This window comes from Microcebus murinus, chromosome 9, assembly GCF_040939455.1.
Source record: "Microcebus murinus isolate Inina chromosome 9, M.murinus_Inina_mat1.0, whole genome shotgun sequence".
Taxonomy (NCBI): Eukaryota; Metazoa; Chordata; class Mammalia; order Primates; family Cheirogaleidae; genus Microcebus; species Microcebus murinus.
Genome location: NC_134112.1, coordinates 81,360,731 through 81,381,525, shown reverse-complemented (window position 1 = coordinate 81,381,525; position 20,795 = coordinate 81,360,731). Strand labels below are relative to the sequence as shown.

The following is a 20,795-nucleotide window of genomic DNA, read 5'->3' as shown; positions in this document are numbered from 1 at the left end:
TAGCTGGGACTACAGGTGTGCACTACCATACCTAACTTTCATTATGCTTTTTCTTTACTCCCAGGGAGATAAAATAAGCATTAGCTTGAAATAGAAATGCAAAGCAATCACAGGAGAATACTACCCATACAGCACACCAGCAGCTGTAGGAAAGCCCCACCCAGAGACAACCAGGCAATAAGCTGCCTCTGGCCAGGCAGCTCTCATTTCTTCCCTAGCTCCACTGGTTAGGAACTAATCAGCAATTAGAGTAATACATGTTTTCCCAACCACAGATCTTGGTAGGAGCTTCTTAGAGGTGATCTTTACCACCTGTCAGAAATGGTTGTCTCTCATTATCAAGAAAGAGAAGGAAAAAGAAAGCAACCAAAGAACTCACCATCCACTCAGGCATGTGAAAAGCTGAGGTGCCCTCATTACTGTCCCACTTCTCCATAGTGCAGGCTTGGTTAAGGTATGTCCTGAAGCAAAAGGGAAAGCTGGTTTGGAAATGCCAGGGTTATCTGAGTGCCTCAAAGCAGACCCAAACCTAGTGATTCAGAAGTTCACAGTGGCTAGCAGAAGCTGCATCCCTTTTCACAGCAGCCTCCTATTCAAATCGAGATAATCAGTCAATTGCCTGAGAGTTCCTCACTGGCCAGCTTCAAAGCCTTGTGCTTCTGATGTAAAATCAGAGCTGGTGCAAAGTGCTGCACCCAGGCACTGTACTTCTCACTGGGCACTCATTGTTTAATGCTGCCCCAAACACTCTACCCCCACCTTCGCAGTGGGGACTTTCTGCAGCAACAGTCAAGCTTCCTTCTCTCGCTCTGTGTAAGACACTTGTTAATTTTCTCCCGCCCCTCAGGACACGTCACTGGAGGTACTGATACCAAGATCAATAAAGATTGAGGTCAAGAAGGCACTCCCTTTTCTCATGAGTTGCTTAATTTGGATTAGTACAGTAAATAGGCGTTTCCTTGAAATCAAGAGCTCCTTATGGCCTTCAAGTTTAAACAGCTATGCAGAAGCTCCCCATCTGCTCACACCAGGGGTCTGGCACCAAATGCTGGCATATCTCAAGTTAAATTCTTATCGCACAGGAGGTTGGGATGGAGCCTGGGAAGACCTTTTGCAAGATCAGAGCAAGAAAGTTCTGGGACCATAACTCCCCCTGCTGGCTTCCTATGCTATATACATGAAGGCCTAAGGGCCCTCAGCCACAGAACAACACGGATGCTGATTGTAAAGTGGCTTCACTGAGGCTAGTCAGGCGCCACCAGAGTGTAGGTGTAGAGGACAATCAGGGTTTCCAAGCAAGACTAGTGTTGCCTCAAAGTTCCTATCCAATGCCAGCTTTTACTCACAGGTCTGGTTTTGGAAGAAACAGGATACCAACATGGTAGCTCTGTATGCTATCATCTTAAAGCTGTAGTCCCCAAACCCCTGGGCCATGGCCTGTTAGGAAACTGGCCGAGCATCACTACCTGAGCTCCATACCACACATCCCTCCATACATGATCCCTCCACTTCTGGTCTGTGGAAAACTTGTTTTCCATGAAACCAGAGACTGGTTGGGGACTGCTAAAGGACCTAAGACGCTGTTTCCACTTTATGTCCCCATACCAGCTCCCTCCTTGTAGTACACTTCAGAAATTTGGAAATAAGACATAAGTAGAAAAAACTGTGTTCTAATCTACTTTACCTGGTTAATTCATTCCTAGGGTATATTATCCAATAAGAGTACCATAGTTTTCAGGCACAAAGGAAGTCCAAGATATGCCTGCTTTGGTCTCCTTCAAGGACCAAGGACTCTTTACAGTGTTAATTCCCATTGCAGTGGATAATTTCTCTGGAGCTGACAGTTGTAATATTACAATTATGATTATAGGTTTGTTACCCTTTAGAGCCTTTGCTGGTTAAGAGAATGATCCTTTGGATGCAGAATGGAGGGCAGGAAGGTAATATCTAGGGAACAGGTAGTGTAAGATGCCAGAGACTGGCCAGAGGATTGTTGCGCCAGATGCATTCAGAGATGTCAAGGGATTAGAGATCACAGGGAGGGTGGAGAGCAGGTACAATAAGAAGAGAGAACAGCAGAAGTGGAAATAAAGGAAGCTGTGGTCAGAGAGGAGCTATGGAGTGCAGTAATCTGAGTGATGTCAAGACAGTAGATTGATGAGATGCAGGGAAGATAAGGCCCACTGGGGTCAGGGTGTCAACTTTGATAAAGCCTTAGCTTGCAGCAACCTCTAGTTATTGTTCTCTGTTCTTCCTTTTAATACAAACTTCTTAAAAATGAGGTCATATCTGCTGCCTAAAATTCCAATGATATATTTCATCTATGTTTTAAATACAACATGTCTAAAAGCAAAATTATCGCTCCATCTTTTTCCCCATCATCCGCCAAACAACATTTTCTTTCTTCTCACTTTTCTGTTTGTGTTACTGATGTTGCTGTTCCCTTGGGAAACCAGATATGAGACCTCAGGCATCTTTGATTCCCCTTGCCCCTAGTCCCCAGAATAATCAGTTGCCAATTATACCTGAGCCCTCCTCTACCAAGGCTTTCATCTAGCCTTCTCTGTTCATTTTCACTGACTCTTAAAAACTCTCTACAAATCCTTTCCAAGATGACCTTCCACTGCATATCCCTATATACATACTCTATCCTCCAGGGAGGCAGTATTAGCTGCTATTTCCTGAATGTGAAGACTGTACAGTGTGGCAGCCTTGAGCACTGGTTTTGGAGTAAGACAGATTTGGGTTAGGATTCTGGTCTGCCATTTATTTAACCTTTCTATACCTCCAGCTTTCTAATCTATATAGTGGAAGTAACAATAGCCACCTCACAGGATTGATGCAAAGATTTTAAAAGGGTATGACCAGGCGCAGTGACTCACGCCTATAATCCTAGCACTCTGGGAGGCCAAGATGGGAGGATTCCCTTGAACTCAGAAGTTCAAGACCAGCATGAGCAAGAGCGAGACCCTGTCTATTAAAAATAGAAAAAAATTAGCTGGCTGTGGTGGCACACGCCTGTAGTCCCAGCTACTCGGGAGGCTGAGGCAGAATGATTGCTTGAGCCCAGGAGTTTGGGGTTGCTGTGAGCTAGGCTGATGCCATGGCACTCTAGCCTGGGCAACAGAGTGAGACTCTGTCTCAAAAATAAAAATTATATATATATATATATATATTAAAAGGGTGCATACACAATTAATGGTACCTCTTAATTATATCATTATTATGCTGTGTCCTTTCCTACCTCAATGCCTTTGCTCATGCCATTTTCTCAAACTTAAATGCATTTTTTTCTGCCTTCATCTCCATCGTCACTCAAATTCTTTAATGTTCAGCTCAAATGATAGTTCTGCCATGAAATGTGACCTAAAAAAATCAATCTCCCTTTCTTCTAATATTGTTCTTTGGCTCTATCATTCCTCTCATCCTTCCTCATATTATAATTATTATGTATGTGTATTACCCCTCATTAGACTCTAGGTTCTTCAGGGGGTTAGCCAACTTTGTTTTGTCTATAGTGCCTGGCATACAGTAGGTGTTTAAGAAATTACCAGATAAATTTTAAATTTTTGTATGCTATATATACACCTTATAGTATTCTGGGGGCAACTTACAAAATTAATGTATTTATTAATAATGTTTATGTCCACTTTATAGAATGTGGAACATTATTTTATATTTATAGGGCTTAGTTACATTACTGATGACAGCTATGACTTATTTGATGGTGAGTCTTTAGTAGGTTTTTAATCCTTAATTATAATCTTATCTCTGTAGGAACAAATAATCCACTTCCATTGCTTAATCTGCACCAATTGTAACCCATTATGATTATATCATAATGAAGCTTTTAGGAACAAATCAAGGCCAAAAGTCTATTTTACTGCTAGAGTAGAACCTATCAGCAAATTACTAGATTTTGATACTCCTGTTTATATTCTCCATGAATGATTTATTAATAAATCATAAATATAAATTGAGGGTGACTGCCTTCATGGTAGCATTAAACCATGGGGAAAAATAGCTTTTCAACAATAAACACAAGTAAAATATATCACTTTGGTAGGCTAAACTAAATGTTATTTTAGTTAGGCCATTGTTTTGTTTTCTTAGTGAAGGTTTTACCTAAAATAGACTTTATTTGAACACTGTAACCTCATTGTACCTTTCTCTAATGATTCTGAAACAAACATAAAATAGTAGCTATTACATTTGAGAAGTGAAGTTCTATTAACTGACCAGGACTGTGGAAGGTATAAGGTATAGCTATAAGTACTAGTTTTAAACTTATTTCCAATATAATTTCATTTTACCATAATGTACCTTAGAAGATACACCTATGGCAATGGCAGGAGTGAGACCAGAACACTTAAAATTTAGGCAAGAAGTAAGCAACTTCAAAGAGAGTTATACAAACTGTATATGCTCCTGTAGCCTCCTGTTTTATAAAAATTCACCAAGTGTGTGAACAGTTCAGAAGAATCTCTTTTTAACTCTAAGAACAGCTTTAAGTTCTATGTGCCAGGTGTGTTCCTAGCAATGGTGACTTGATAGTAGGGGTATGCAAGATGATCTTAAATCAGGGTGAATATATGCTTAGGGCTGAAGAAAAGACAAAAAGTTAATATTTCCAGAGGTCAAAGCCAAAAACAACTAGGCAGTGAAGAAGTTACCATAATGGTAGAACAGTTTAAAAAAAAAAGATGATGAATCTGGAACCTAGGGAGTCATAAGGCACAGGGCAAAGATTATAAGAATGTGACCCTGTCCTCTGTTTTCTGGCCTGTCATTAATGGTTTTATTAGACTTTGGCAAGTCACTTAATGACTCTCTTCTTCAGTTTCCTTATTATAAAATGAATGAGGGAAAGGCAAGGAAGAGTGGACTGTGGAAGGTTAGAACTGGTTCCTTCCAGTTCTGACATTCAGTATTTCTAATCCAGCTGGCTTCCCTGAGATCATAAAAAACCAACAAATGAAAAAAACCCCAAAAACCTATTACTTAGTCACCTATGTTACAGCTTATTATAGAGGCTAAGGTTCTTAACCACCTGAGTTCAAAGCTCAACATGGTTAATTATGAGGTTGGCTGGAATTGTTGAGCCATAAATCTTCCTGCTCCTTCCAACTTGAAATGCCAATGCTACACAGCAACTGGAATTAAGTCCTCCTCCCTAGCTCACTACCTAAATAATGTTAGACATCTTACCTTTCAGTTCCTCAGTGATCTTAAAATTTATATCCCACAGATATTTTAGATTAACAGGAAACATCATCATTACTGGCAAATACTACAGGCTTTAAAGTTGGCTAGGGTTGGGTTTGGAGGCTAGCTCCATCCCTGACTAGCTGTGTATCCTCGAGTAAGCTATATAATTTTCTTGAGCCTTTGTTTCCTTGTCTGTAAAACAGGATAATAATACCTTCCACACGTTGTTTTTATAAAGATTAAATAAGTAATACATATAAAATACTAAGCACAGTGCCAGGAAGCTATTTTGTTCAAAATTAGATAGAGCAGAGTAGAACCAGACTGCTTGGTTGAATCGTGCCTCTAACTGTGTAACCTTAGACAAATTACTTATCCTCTTTGTGCCTCAGTTTTCTCATCTCTAAAATGGGGATATTAAGGATATCTACCTTACAGGATCACTAAGGATATCAGTAATACAGTTAATATGTATAAAGCACTTAAAACAGTCAGTGATCTTTAAAACGCACTATTACTTTTTTTTTTTTTTTTTGAGACAGAGTCTCACTTTGTTGCCCAGGCTAGAGTGAGTGCCGTGGCGTCAGCCTAGCTCACAGCAACCTCAAACTCCTGGGCTCAAGCAATCCTGCTGCCTCAGCCTCCCGAGTAGTTGGGACTACAGGCATGTGCCACCATGCCTAGCTAATTTTATATATATATATATATATATATATGTATATATATATATATATATATATGTGTGTGTGTGTGTGTGTGTGTGTGTGTGTGTATTAGTTAGCCAATTAATTTCTTTCTATGTATAGTAGAGATGGGGTCTCGCTCAGGTTGGTTTTGAACTCCTGACCTCGAGCAATTCGCCTGCCCAGGCCTCCCAGAGTGCTAGGATTACAGGTGTGAGCCACCGCGCCGGTCTGCACTATTACTATTAATAATATGTACATCCTTCTCTCTAACACACCCAAATCTATTTTCTCTTTTTACACATGGAAAATTCATTCATTTAATCAAACCACAAATATTTATGGGGTGCCTGCCATGTGTGCCATATGAAAGGCAGCCCCTGCCTTCATAGTCCTTAGGGTATAGGGAGAGTAACAGGCATTTACGTAAATAAAAGTGTGAGAAATGATAATGTGAGTACAGGGTGCTATGAGAGTATATGGCAAGGGCACCAATCATGTGTATTAGGGGTGTGTATCAGAGAAGCTCTATTTAAGCTTGTCTGATGCTTAAAGGTAAGAAGGCAGAAAGGTAAAGGATGAGCAGGAGTTAGCTGGTGTATGTCTGGTGAGAGGAGAGATTGAGAAGAGTATTCCAAGTAGAGGGAAGAACATTTACAAGAGATATTATAATTTCTTGCAATCTGTCCTTTCTTCTTCATACCAGCTGTCTAAAGCCTGACCATCACCATACCTATCTTAATCAGTGCTTTTCAAATGTGTACATAAATTGTTTGGGTAGCTTGTTAAAATGCTCATCCTGATTTAGTAAGTCTGAGGTAGGTCCCAAGATTTTTTTTTTTTGAGACAGAATCTAGCTCTGTCCCCTAGGCTAATGTGCTATGGCGCCATCATAGCTCACTGCAACTTCAAACTCCTAGGCTCAAGCAATTCTCCTGCCTCAGGCTCCTGAGTAGCAGGGACTACAGGAGCATGCCACCACACCCAGCTAATTTTTCTATTTTTTCGTGGAGGCGAGTCTCACTCTTGCTTAGGCTGGTCTGGAACTTCTGGCCTCAAGCGATCCCCCTGCGTTGGCCTCCCAGAGTGCTAGGATTACAGGTGTGAGCTAACACTCCCTGCCAAATTCTACATTTTTAATGGCTCTCAGATGATGCCGATACTGCTGGGACTACACTTTAAGAAGTAAGGGCCTAGATAATTCCATCTGTAGAACAGCATACTGCAATTCATTAAATTGAACTTTGGTCCCCACTGTCCTCAAAATAAAATCCAAACTGTTTAGCACGGTGACCTATAAGGCCCTTCATGGCTTTGCCTTTGCACAGCTCTGGAGCCGTAAGCTCTCTGCACTTCCTACCTCCCCTCTCACGCACACAGACGTCTTTCAAACTTTATAGATTTATAGCTTAGCTGTAACTTCCTTTGGCACACAATTCCAGCTGTGGGTCTAGGTTAAGAATCCATTCTATGAATTACTGAGTAGTCACCCAGACTGATATCCATCATAGCACCTATCAGTATTGTTACCAATAATTGATCATTTGTCTGTTTCCACACTGGAACTGTTAGTAATTTGAGGTTAGAGATTACATCTTATTCCTGTATTCCAAGTGCCTAGCATATAGTAAACAATCAATTAATATGTGCTGAATAAAAAAGTGACTTAACCAAAAAAATAAATAACTACCTTAGGACAAAGTCTAAAATCAGTAAAATATAGAACAGGCATCTGAAGGGTAAAAGGAAGGAAAAGAGAACCAGGTATGAGTAAGAATTGACAAACCATAAATAGAATCATCACTATGACAAAATTATGCCTAGTGCACTTAAATGTACCTACTTGACATTGACTAATCCAATCAGTGTCTCTCAGATAAAGAATCATGCAATACAAAGGCTACAGTATTAAAGCAGGCACCAAGCCACCTTCTCCACTCCCTGTTAAGTCCTTTAGAATCTGGGAGTGGGGTGTAGACTTAAATCCTCAATTTCCCTGACATAGTTAATAGAGTGCCACTTAGGTCAGGGTTCAGTTTGCTGCAGTTAGCACCTCTAGTTAAAACTGTCCTTAAAGAGAAGTTATGCTTAAACTTGAAACTTAAACTTGAAAACAATCAGAATAAGAGTGGGAAGAATTTGTATTCAAGGCCCTCAATTTTATCACGGAGCTAGGGGTGGGGTGTAAAATAATGAAGCATAATGCCATTAAATAAATGAAGAGTTGGACTTGTCACTATATTCTTTACTTTGATATATTCTTTTTAGTTTTAAATAAGCATTTTATTGAAGCATAACTTATATACAAAAACAGTACACAAAGCAGAAAGTTACAGCTTGATAAAATTTCACAAGTCAACATACCTATGTAACCACTATGCAGATAAGGAACTAGAACATTTCCACTCATTAAACAAGTCCCCATTCCTCCATCCTTCCAGCCCCTGCTAACCACTATTCTACTTTCTGTCTCCATGAATTTGATTATTCTATTAATAGATATCCTATGAATAGATAATTCATATAGGTGAAACCATATAATATTTGTCCTTTTGTGACTGGCTTATTTCACTTATGATGTCCCCTAAAACCGTCCCTCATGTCCCCTCTCTCATTACTGTCACTCCTCCCTAAAGGTAATATCCCTATTTTGACTCCTATCATCACTGATCAGTTTTGTCTATTTTTGAACCTGATACCAATATTATAAAATAAGTACTATTTTTTTTTTTTGAGACAGAGTCTCACTCTGTTGCCCAGGCTAGAGTGAGTGCTGTGGCATCAGCCTAGCTCACAGCAACCTCAAACTCCTGGGGTCAGGCGATCCTCCTGCCTCAGCCTCCCGAATAGCTGGGACTACAGGCATGAGCCACCATGCCCGGCTAATTTTTTCTATATATATTAGTGGGCCAATTAATTTATTTCTATTTATAGTAGAGACGGGGTCTCGCTCTTGCTCAGGCTGGTTTCGAACTCCTGACCTTGAGCAATCCGCCCGCCTCGGCCTCCCAGAGTGCTAGGATTACAGGCTTGAGCCACCTCGCCTGGCCTAAAATAAGTACTTTTAAGTGTCTCCTTTTCTGCTCAATGTTTTTAAGAGTTATCCAAGTTTGCTGTGCTTAGTAATTTATTAGTTTATTTTTATTGTGGAAAAATATGCCATATTCACATTTTATTGAATCCATTTTCTTATTGATGGGCTTTTTGGTTATTTTCAGTTTGGAGGAAACAAAAAAAATAATGTTGCTATGAACACTGTTGTGCATATCTTTTGATGCACATATGAAAAAATTTCTGTTGAATATATATATCTAGGAGTGGAGCTACTGGGTTATAGAATATGTATATGTTCAGCTAGGTAAATAATGTCAAATAATATTCTAAAATATTTGTACTAATCTATATTCCTACCAGCAGGATATCAATATTCCAGTTGCTTAGTCTCCTTGGTCTTTTGTCATTTTAGCCATTCTAGGTAATGGTGTCACATTGTGATTTTATTATAATCTACATTTTACCACCACCATGACCGCCAGAAGTAAGCACTTTGTAAAAAACTGTGGTAAACATATATACGATTTACCATTTTAACCATTTTTAAGTGAACAGTTCAGTGGCATTAAGTACATTCACACTGTTGTACAACCATTACCACCATCCATTTCCAAAAATTTTTCATTATCCCAAACTTAAACTCTACACTCATTAAACAAGTCCCCATTCCTCCATCCTTCCAGCCCCTGCTAACCACTATTCTACTTTCTGTCTCCATGAATTTGATTATTCTATTAATAGATATCCTATGAATAGATAATTCATATAGGTGAAACCATATAATATTTGTCCTTTTGTGACTGGCTTATTTCACTTATGATGTCCTCAAGGATCATTCACATTGTAGCATGCATCGGAATTTCATTCCTTTCTACAGCTAAATAATAATACTCCATTGTAGGCATGTACCACATTTTTGTTATTTACTCATCTGTTGATGGACATTTGGGTTGTTTGACCTTTTGGCTATTATGAATAGTGATGCTATAAACACTGATGGGCAAACATCTTTTCAAGGCCCTGCTTTCAATTCTTTGCATTACATATGAAGATGTGGACTTGCTGTGTCATATGATATTGCTGTTTAAGTTTTAGAGGAACTGCCATGTTGTTTTCCACAGCAGCTGCATCATTTTACATTCTCACCAGCAATGCACAAGAGTTCCAACTGGGAGGCCGGGCGCGGTGGCTCACGCCTGTAATCCTAGCTCTCTGGGAGGCCGAGGCGGGCGGATTGCTCGAGGTCAGGAGTTTGAAACCAGCCTGAGCAAGAGCGAGACCCTGTGTCTACTATAAATAGAAAGAAATTAATTGGCCAACTAATATATATAGAAAAAATGAGCCGGGCATGGTGGCGCATGCCTGTAGTCCCAGCTACTTGGGAGGCTGAGGCAGAAGGATTGCTTGAGCCCAGGAGTCTGAGGTTGCTGTGAGCTAGGCTAACGCCACGGCACTCACTCTAGCCTGGGCAACAAAGCGAGACTCTGTCTCAAAAAAAAAAAAAAAAGAGTTCCAACTGGGAGAAACTGGAACCTTTGTGCATTTATGCCAAGACATTTTTATATGCTTATTGGCTATTCGGCTATTCTCATATGTGAAGTGGTGAGTCTTTGCCTATGGATTTTCTATTGGGATGTCAACCTTTCCCTTACGGATTTGTATGAGTTATTGAGTATGATTATGAGTCCTTTGTGGTTATAAATCTTGCAAACAACTTCTCCCACTATGTGGCTTGATTTTCCAGTCTTATTGTTGACTTAAAAAAAACTTTTTATTTTGAAATAGTTTTGATAGTTCCCATATATACTTCACCCAGTTTCTTATGTTAACATCTTGTAAAATCATGGTAATTATCAAAACTAACGCTGGTACAATACTATTGACTGCAGACTTTCTTTGTATTTCACCTGTTTTTCCACTCATGTCCTCATGTCCTTTTTCAGTTCTAGGATCCAATCCAGGATCCTACATTAATTACATTTGGCTGACTACCTCAGGCTCCTCCAATCTATGATAGTTTTCTCAGTTTTTCCTTGCCTTTCATTTCATGTTCTTGATTGACAATCTAATGGACTAAATCCTGGAATAAGGGTATACATTGATTGGATTAAAAAACAAACAAACCTGGCTATTATCTATCCATCTCTTTTGATTAATTCTTAGTAGAATGGAGATACTAGCCTTTATATATTAATAAAGACAATAATTTTAAAAGTCAGCTAATTCAATATTCTAAGGATAAGGAAGCCAACCTGGAGAAATTAAATAAATTGCCCAAAGTCTTATAGCATTACTTTTCCTCACTGATTTTATTTCAAAAGTGATATTTTCTTCTCTGTGACTTCTGATAGACTTCTGGAGTGCCTTAAATGCCTTAAGTGTTCAGAGACCCTCCCTTCTTAATCAACATGAACTAAATATCTCTATTTCTATTAAGAGATCAACTAAGACTAAAGAGTTCCTGAACTATTGGTCTGTTGTCTAATTTTTCTGCAATGAGAATGTATTGGTCTTATATTGAAAGGGGAAAAAAAAAGAATAGATATATATGGTAAACAGAATAATACCCACCCGCCAAAGCTATGTCCTAATACTTCTTCCTTTGTAACAAAAGGGGGGAAAACCAGATAGATGCAGGCAGCTTTATAGATTTGGTGGGAATAAGATGAGGGAATTCACAGCTAAGAGGTTCCCCTGCACACATGATGAATTATGAAACAATGACATCAATTATGGGGAGTAGAGAGGAAGGGCTGTAGGAGAATTGAAGAGCATGAAGAGACAACTGGTTTATAGTAATTGAAAGAATTGAAGAGTATGAAGAGACAGTTTATAGTAATTTAAAAATAGACAACTAGAAGCCACAAAAAGTTTCTAAGTAGGGCAGTAATCTCTGCAGAATGATGTGATAAAAATATGCTTAGGGAAGATGACTTACTACTGTGTAACTGATAGATTCAATAGAGAATGTGGCTGAAAGAAATAAGAGCAACTTTAAGATCAACCTTGAAGATGAATAGAGCCTGGATTTCCAGATTATGACCATACAAATGAAAAAAGAGCACAAATTTGAGAAATCATATAAAGGAAGAACTGGACAGATCTAGACAAAGGTCTGGGTACAGACTTGAAGGAGAGAAAAGTTCCTGTCATATATATGTGAGTAGCCATTTTCAACATAGCAGATTCAAATTCCATGTGTATAGCAACTTATATCATTATTGTTTTTATGTTTGTGATAATAACCACTATGATTATTTCTCTTTACCTGGCAGTTTTCTGTCAAAAAGTTCTGACTGCTTTCCAAAATACTTTGCCTTTTCATCTTTCCCCATGAAAGACAAATAGGCAATATTCCAGTGAGTTGCAAAACAAATCAATTAAGCATAACCATGATTAGCAAGCAGATCTTTTTACATCCAAGGACAGAATATTGTATATTTAAGGAGCAAAAATAAAATAAGAAGCAAAAATTATCCTAGAATATGAATCTTAAAGACGATCTACTCAGTGATTTTTCCCCTCATCCCCAAATAACAAATAACCTACTCTCTAGCAGCCAATTTCTGGAAGTTGTGTTGATGAATAAGCTAATCTCTGTAAGATACTTCAAAATCCCTGGAGACAAATATATAAAATACTGCACTGTTTTTTGTTTTCAAGATAGAATCTTGCTTTGTTGCCCAGGCTGGAGTACAGTGACAGGATCACTGCAACTTTGAACTCCTGAGCCAGTGATCCTCCTGACTCAGCCTCCCAAGTAGCTAGGAGTATAGGCCCATACCACCATGCCTGGCTAATTTTTTTTTTTTTGGTGGAGACTAGGTCTCAGGCTGGTCTTGAACTCCTGGCCTGGATCCTCCTACCTTGGCCTCCCCAAATGGTAGGATTACAGGTATGAGCCACTGTGCCCAGCCAGATTTTTATTATTTGAGGTAGTTCCATTCTATAAAGTTGCCACTAACACTGAATTTGCCAATCCTGAACCATTGCTCCTAGGGGAAATTCAGGGTTAGGCTCATGAGATTCAATGCAATTTTTAAAAACTGGTCAAGAGATAATATTGTTTTATGTGTATTTCTGTTTAAAGATACCGTATTTTTAAAATATTATTGATTCATTAACATTAAACCCATGGCTAACAGCACTATAAGTCATGCTAGAATTAAGCTTATCTAACACATTTTCTCTATAAGACACATCACAGCCTTTTTGTCTTTAAGAATAGACAGCACTTTAGCATGACACTTAGGGGCCATTTTAAACAGTGAAATAAAAAAAAAAAGCACAAAATTAAAAAATAGGTGGTGCTAAATAAATCATGAAAAGGACATTTGTTTAAGACATGAAACAATACAGCATTACTTTGACCGGAGTTGGGAACATGCATGTCAGATGAATCAAATTTTTTGTCATTCTGTGCATGTCTACGACTGACCGCAAAAGAACTGTGGCTATTTATTTTGGGGTTACAGATAAATTTTAGTGAGTAGGCAAATTCACAAATATGGAATCTACAAATATGAAGACTGATTGTGCTGCTGTGTTCATTTGCTTTGGATGACTCTAAGGCAAAGTTGCTCTGATTTTTTTTTTTTTTTTTTTTTTTTGAGACAGAGTCTTCCTCTGTCACCTGGGCTAGGGTGCCGTGGCATTAGCCTAGCAGCTTACAGCAACCTCAAACTCCTGGGCTCAAGTGATTCTCCTGCCTCAGCCTCCCAAGTACCTGGGATTACAGGCACATGCCACTTCATCTGGCTAATTTTTCTATTTTAGTAGAGAAGGGGTCTTGCTCTTGCTCAGGCTGGGCTTGAACTCCTGATATCAAGCAATCCTCCCACCTAAGCCTCCCGGAGTGCTAGGATTATAGGTATGAGCCACTGAGCCCTGCCAAGTTGCTCTGATTTGAAAGCTTATGAGCCAATTCTTGCCTGCAGGTATTATAAATACCACCTATGAGCTCCATAAATCACCTCAACTTTGCTTCTAAGTACAGTTCTCTACAAGGTAAAGATGCTCTGGGCCAAAATCTTATGTCAAGTCTTAGCAGAGAGAGAGAATGTCAAAGAGAATTCAATGTATCTTCTTAAAGCAATGCTAACAGTACAGTGTTAACTGGAATTTACGCCTGGTTTCAAGAGGAGGTCTTACTCAATGTCACCCATAATGAAGACTTACAAGAAGCTATACATATTCAGACATACAAGACTACTACTACCAAATAGTTGTGCCTATGCTTGAGCTGTTATTATTATTATTATTATTATTATTTTTTACTTTTTTTTTTTTTGAGACAGAGTCTCACTTTGTTGCCCAGGCTACAGTGAGTGCCGTGGCGTCAACCTAGCTCACAGCAACCTCAAACTCTTGGACTTAAGCAATCTTACTGCCTCAGCCTCCCGAGTAGCTGGGACTACAGGCATGTGCCACCATGCTCGGCTAATTTTTTCTCTCTATATATATTAGTTGGCCTATTAATTTCTTTCTATTTATAGTAGAGACGGGGTCTCACTCTTGCTCAGGCTGGTTTCGAACTCCTGACCTTGAGCATTCCGCTCACCTCGGCCTCCCAGAGAGCTAGGATTACAGGCGTGAGCCACCTCGCCCAGCTGCTTGGGCTGTTCTGTTGCTGCAAACAACCCACCCAGGCACACAGGTCAGCACAACCTAGAAATTATGCCATATTTCCTTACTCAGCCCTTTCTTCTTGTCTTCAGACTGGCTATCAAATGTTCTTTAGTCTTCTCAAATATCCAACTATAACATTTATCCTTTACTCTCAGTACATTACCTTATAGAAAAAACTAAAATCATTAGTTGGAAAAATTTTTTTAACTTTTTGACACTAAAATCTATAAAACTTACCCACATCCATCCTCTCCTCTCCCCCTCCTATTTTAATAGTAGCGACAAGATTCTCTCTACCCATCTAAATCTCATCCCTCTACCAGTGCTCTGGAGCAAATTCTCTCTCATCTTCTTGAGGAATGCACTCTTATCAATTATCCTCTCTCACTCCTGGTTTCTTCAACTTTTCACCTTCTACTGGCTTCTTTCTATCAGCATAGAATAAGTTCAGGTTTCCCCTAACCCTCCCAAAGTAAATCTTCTACCTTCCTCTTTCAGCTACTGCTCTCTGTACTTACCTTCACAGCCAAACTCCTTGGCTTTCTAAACTCACTACACTGCATCTCTGATTTTGCTGAACAGCTAGGACCACAGGCATGCACCACCACACCTGGCTAGTTTTTTTATTTTTAGTAGAGATGGGATCTTGCTATGTTGCCCAGGCTGTTCTTGAATTCCTGGCCTCAAATGATCCTCCTGCCTTAACCTCCCGAGCCACTAAGATTAAAGGTGTGTGCCCCACTCCGGTTCTTTACCTCCTATTCAGTCCTCAATCCATTACAATCTGTTCCTGCCAATCCAATGAAACTATTCATGCCGCAGTTACTATGTCCTTGTTAAATCTAATGGATACTGCTCAGGATTTTGACATAGTTAATAGCTCATCCTTTAGAAGACTCTCTCCCCTTGGCTTTTCTGCTATTATACTCACCTTTCCTTTGATCTCCAAGATACCTTCATTCTCAATCTCCTTTGTAGCTTCTTCTTCTAGTGCCTCAAATGTAAGAGTTCTTGAAGATTCTATTCTAGTCTCTGTTTCCTTTTCACTCAAAACTTTCTCTTACCCACATCACAGTTTCATTTACTATTAATGTGCAGGTAATTTCCCAAACTCTGTATTTAATACCCCTCTCTGAGCTTCAGTTCTCGACAATGGCCTACTAGATGGCTTCAATCTATGATGTTCCCCTAGGCCAGCTCCATCTTAACATATTTAAAATTAATTGCTTACTTTTTTCTAATAAGGGAGCTAGATAAAAAAAAAAAAGTAAATAAACAGATGAAATAATTAAACTTATGGCAAGTGCTATAAAAGAAATGGCCAAGAAGCTAAATAAAGCATGAAAGGAACATAGAAACTATCTTAGCTAGACTGAGAAGGAATTTTAAGGTGGCAACATGTGAGCTAGAACTAGATGGATGAGAGGAAGGATGAAAGAAAGGAAGTAGCAATTGCAAAGACCCTGAGATATGAAAGAACTTATAGTGTGTTTAAGGAATAGAAGGACGACTGTGTGGCTGGAATTTAGTGAACGAAATGGATAATAAGGTTGCAAAGACAGGTAAAGGCCCCAATTTGAAGGGCCATTTAAACTAAAGATAAATAATTTGGATTTCATTCTAAGTGTAATGGGGATTATTAAAGGATTTTAAGCAAGGGAGTGACATGAACCGATTTATATGTGCTGCTGTGTGGGAAATGGATTACACGTAGTCAAGAAAGGAAGGCCAATCAGAAAGCTGATGCAGTAGGTCAAGTGAAAAATGATAGTAAACTACAGGAGGCTGATAGCATTGAAGATGGAGAAACCAGACATATTTGAAGTAATTTTGAAGGCAGAACTCATAAGACTTGCTACAGGATTGGATGTAGGAGGTTAAAAAAAAATAATGACTTCAATTTTAGTTTGAACTGGGTTGAAGGTGATTTACTAAAATGAGAAATACCTGGGTGGGGTGAAAGAGAGAAAGTTTTGTGGGAGAAATCAAAAGTTCCATTGTGGACATGTTAAGCTTAGAATATCTGTGAAACATTTATAGGGATATGGTATGTATATAGATAGGTAGTTTTGACAGTCTAGAGTTCAAATAAGAGGTCTACACTGGAGGCAATCTGACTGGAAGCTATAAAGCTCATGATGGCAGATTGAGTTTTCCAAAATTCTAATTTTTACTTGAAAGCTTGAATTTTATCATGACAACAAATACTGGCAGTTTTCCTTGAAGTGACAGGCTCACTTTATTCATTTTCAAGAAAATATCTGCCAAATGTCCAAGTCTGAATAACTGCGGCTTATCAGTCAGTTGTTCTTTCAAGTGAAAGTGGTATACCATTAAAAAAAGAGAGAGAGAGAGAGAGGCTAGTTCATTTTGCAACTCAATCACATGAGTATTTTCTCTTAAGACAACCATCATACTTCAACATGTAGCCAAAGTGCTTTATGTGTACTTCTCAATTCATTAAAAAAAAATCTGTATTCCAGGGTGGATATTTAATAAAACTAATCGTTTTAATGGCTTCAATTCTAAGTGAAACTGTGAAAAAGATTTTAACTGCAAGCACATGCCAATGAAGAATACAATGATAACTAATGGTCATTAGATTAACTACTTATCTATCATTGTGTATGTACTATTAGTGCAGAATGTCAACACAATAGAAAAGGCAAACATCATCTCTGTATTACTATGGAAATCATTTTGACCTCACTGACCCTGTGAAAGGGCATCAGGGACCCTTAGGAGTCCACAGATCACATTTTGAGAACCACTGCTTTATAAGGTACTTGGAGATCATTTTGAGGTCTGGAGATTAACAAAGGCTGTGAAAGCAAAGGGGTGTCTCAGAAAGGTCCATGACCTCTACCATTGCCAATGAGGATTTCCTTTCCACCTTCTCTTTCTATTTAGGGGCTTTTTGAGGTCAAAAGTATTTTCATAATAATACTAAAATGTCATTTGTCTTTCTCACTTTTCATTCTCTCATGAGCATAGAGTGGAGTTTTCTGAGCATAGAGTGGAGTCTTCCAGAGGCTATATGATATGTGATAATGTCATCACTGTGCTATTTAATGGAATGTGTGTTTATATATTTTTGTGTTTTCTAAAATTTTCCAAGGACATTGGTTAGAGTATAAATAAAACTGTTTTCAGCTCATTATTTCTTCTGTGCTCCTATTATCTTTAGCTATACCTACTATAATCTCTATAACTTCATTATCATCCAATAAATGATTATTTTTAAATCCAAAAGTGTTTCTTATGCCTATGTGGAAACACAAAAAATAGGTACATATTATTGACCTGTTTCAAAATAATATTCAAATTTTTTTCAACTTTTATAAATTTTTTAATTTTTATTTAAAACTATTAGAATTTAATAATAATCCAAAATAAAAGAAAATTTATTTATACTATTTTGTATATTTAAGGATAAATCATTTGCTTTTAAAAAGGAAATTAGAAAATTCAGAGTTCTCTGAACTTATGAAAGAGAAGAATCTCCTCCAGAGAAACTAAGAAAATTTATAAATAAAAAATGAAAATAAAATGAAATATATATTTCCCTCAGATTTATAGCTTATAAAATATACCTTATTTTGTCTTATGCAACAGAATATTCCTAAATAGTAGGCTGTCAGTTAAGTTATAGCATCATTTTGAGACTAATCATTTATAGTTCAAAGAAAAGGAATTAAATATGTTAAAAAAAAAAACCCAAAGATGAACTCTTCAAAATGTGTCACACAACATAAAGACTGACTCACACACAAAGATGAAATGACCTCATATCACTGCTTAGATGGCAGTCATCCTGAACTCTGCCAGAAAAACCACACATGAAAAACTGAACCTTTAGGATTAGAGGTAGAGTCTACTTAGAAGTTGTGTAAGTTGTTGAAATAATTAGTAGACAGTAAAGGGGCCTGCAGTTCTAATAAGAATCTCCTTTAATTCTTTTTCAGACAGGTACCTAACAAGGAGAGAAAACAAAAAATCCATGTGACCCTTCTCTGTGGGAATTCCAAACATACAGAGAAACAATGCAGCCAGTGTAATCTAAAAGCTCTGAAATCCAGTGGTTGAGACATTAGTTTGAGCTGCCTTGCTTTTCTTTCTTTCTTTTCTTTACTGTCAATCAAACAATGGAGGCTAAGGGCATTGAGAAAGAAATCATTGCTATGGGGTTTATGCAACAAAGTAATCGTGGGGGAGAAGTGGCTCTTAGTTCTGATAATCAACAATTCTATTCAACTCCTTATCTACTTGTTCCACACCTCCCAGTGGAATCCAAGTAACCTAGTCTCGTTATAGAAAAGTACACTCTAACCTTTACCCTTCCAACAAGGCCCTTCAAGTCGAGAAAACTGAATCCTATCTTGCTGACTAACCAAGTGCAAGAAAGGGCCATTTTCTTAAAGCAGTCACCAAAATTATCAAGGATATTCTGCTTCAAGGGTAACAGAATGGCTTGGCTTTCAAAAGAAGTGTGATTTGAAGGTTATCATTGTGCCAACAAACACTTGGCAAAAAAGAGAGCACATGATGTTTTTCCAGCTATAGCCTGTTTGAGAGTGCTAGATTTCTCTGCAGTAAAAGTTTTTACTTTTGAAAATATTATCTGGGAAATCTCTGAATAGACCACTGTTTAGAATTTCCAGATCATCTATTATGGTGACTAAAATATCCCCAGTGCTTACAATGGAGTTTGCTTCAAACTTATTACTTACTGAGAAACCATAATGAAGAAACAAACAGCGCATATCCCAACAGGAACGTCTAGGATGGCAGTATCCTGTGTATCAAATAAAAACATGGATGGAACCTGGGCTCAATGGCTTACACCTGTAATTCTAGCACTCTGGGAGGCCAAGGAGGGAGGATTGCTTGAGCTCAGGAGTTGGAGACCAGCCTGAGCAAGAGTGAGACCCTGTCTCTACTAAAAATATAAAAATTAGCCATTCGTTGTAGTGTGTGCTTATAGTTCCAGCTACTTGGGAGGCTGAGTCAGGAGGATCACTTGAGCACAGGAGTTTGAGCTTGCTGTGAGCTAGGCTCATGCCACAGAACTCTACTTAGGGCAATGGAGTGAGACTCTGTTTCAAAAAAATAAAATAAAATAATAAATAAATAACATATGGATAGATAAAGACTCAAACAAGGCAGCTCAAGACCTCACTCACGTGGAAAGGAGGAGGGAAAGAACAGCTATATCTGAACACATGGAATATGGGTACAAATTAAAATCGGCAATTAGCATTTTATTGGTAAACCTGAAGGAAATGACCATGAGCACAATCAAGATTGTAAATGGGTGGAGTTGAGGAATACATCCAATCACAGGAGTTCACGCTTCAGGTCTCAGCTCAGTTGTGACCTCTTCAAGGTCTTCCCTGATGATCCTATCTGGCCTTATTATTACCTTATTTTATTTCTTCAATTACTTACCACTATCTGAAACTACTTATTTATTTTGTTGTTTTCCCATTCTAGAATTTAAGCTTCAAGAGAATATTATCTGAACTCAGCATAATGCCTGATATATTCAGATACTTAATATATATTTATAGAAAATAATATGCCGCTTCTACCATGGAAAGCCTAATAGTTCAGTAGCAAAAGAGATTACAATAACAAGCAAAGAGCTGGGGGAACACAGCTCTACACATGTGGGATCTGGGAAGGCTGCACTGAAGAAATAATACTGGATTTGGGTCTTGAAGAAATAAGTTATACCTAACTCTTTAAGGCTTCAAAACTGGCATGGGGCTTTGCATTTCGCCTTTAATAACAATAAGGAAAAAAGTACTGTATTTATTGAATGCTTTCTGCACTCCAAATACTATCTTGTTTTGGCATGTATTATCTCATTTAATCTTTATAATAACCCTATGTGGTAGGTACTTTCATTATTACCATTTCCTAACCGAGGAAACAGGTATCAACAGGTGAAGTAACTGATGCAAGGTCACAGCTAATAAGACGCAGAGCTAAACTCTGAATCCAGGCACCTTTATCTGAAATGCCCTTACTCTCACATGCTTGTTGAATGTTCTAACCTTATTAACCCTGAACTACCTTGTAGGTCAAGAATCACATCTTCTATAAAGCATTTTGGAACAAAAGGTAAAAATGACCACAGTACAGATTTGGGACAAATGACTCTGAGTAATTGGGTTGTGCAATGGTGTGAATAACCAAATGTACAACTGAGTCAAAATG

General features: G+C 38.3%; 1 protein-coding gene across 4 annotated transcripts in view; it reads right to left on the bottom strand.

Moving 5' to 3' along the window:
• AHCYL2 (adenosylhomocysteinase like 2) overlaps positions 1-20,795 on the bottom strand; it is a 179,170-nt gene that overhangs the window by 56,096 nt on the left and 102,279 nt on the right. For 2 of the 4 annotated variants that reach the window (XM_012789192.3, XM_012789195.3), the window contains exon 1: positions 380-2,913. The exons of the other annotated variants lie outside the window; for them this stretch is intronic. In XM_012789192.3, the coding sequence (XP_012644646.1) occupies positions 380-436 (57 nt within the window). In that variant the 5' untranslated portion in view covers positions 437-2,913. Of the gene's footprint in view, positions 1-379; positions 2,914-20,795 lie in introns of those variants that run through there. 4 annotated transcript variants of the gene reach the window in all.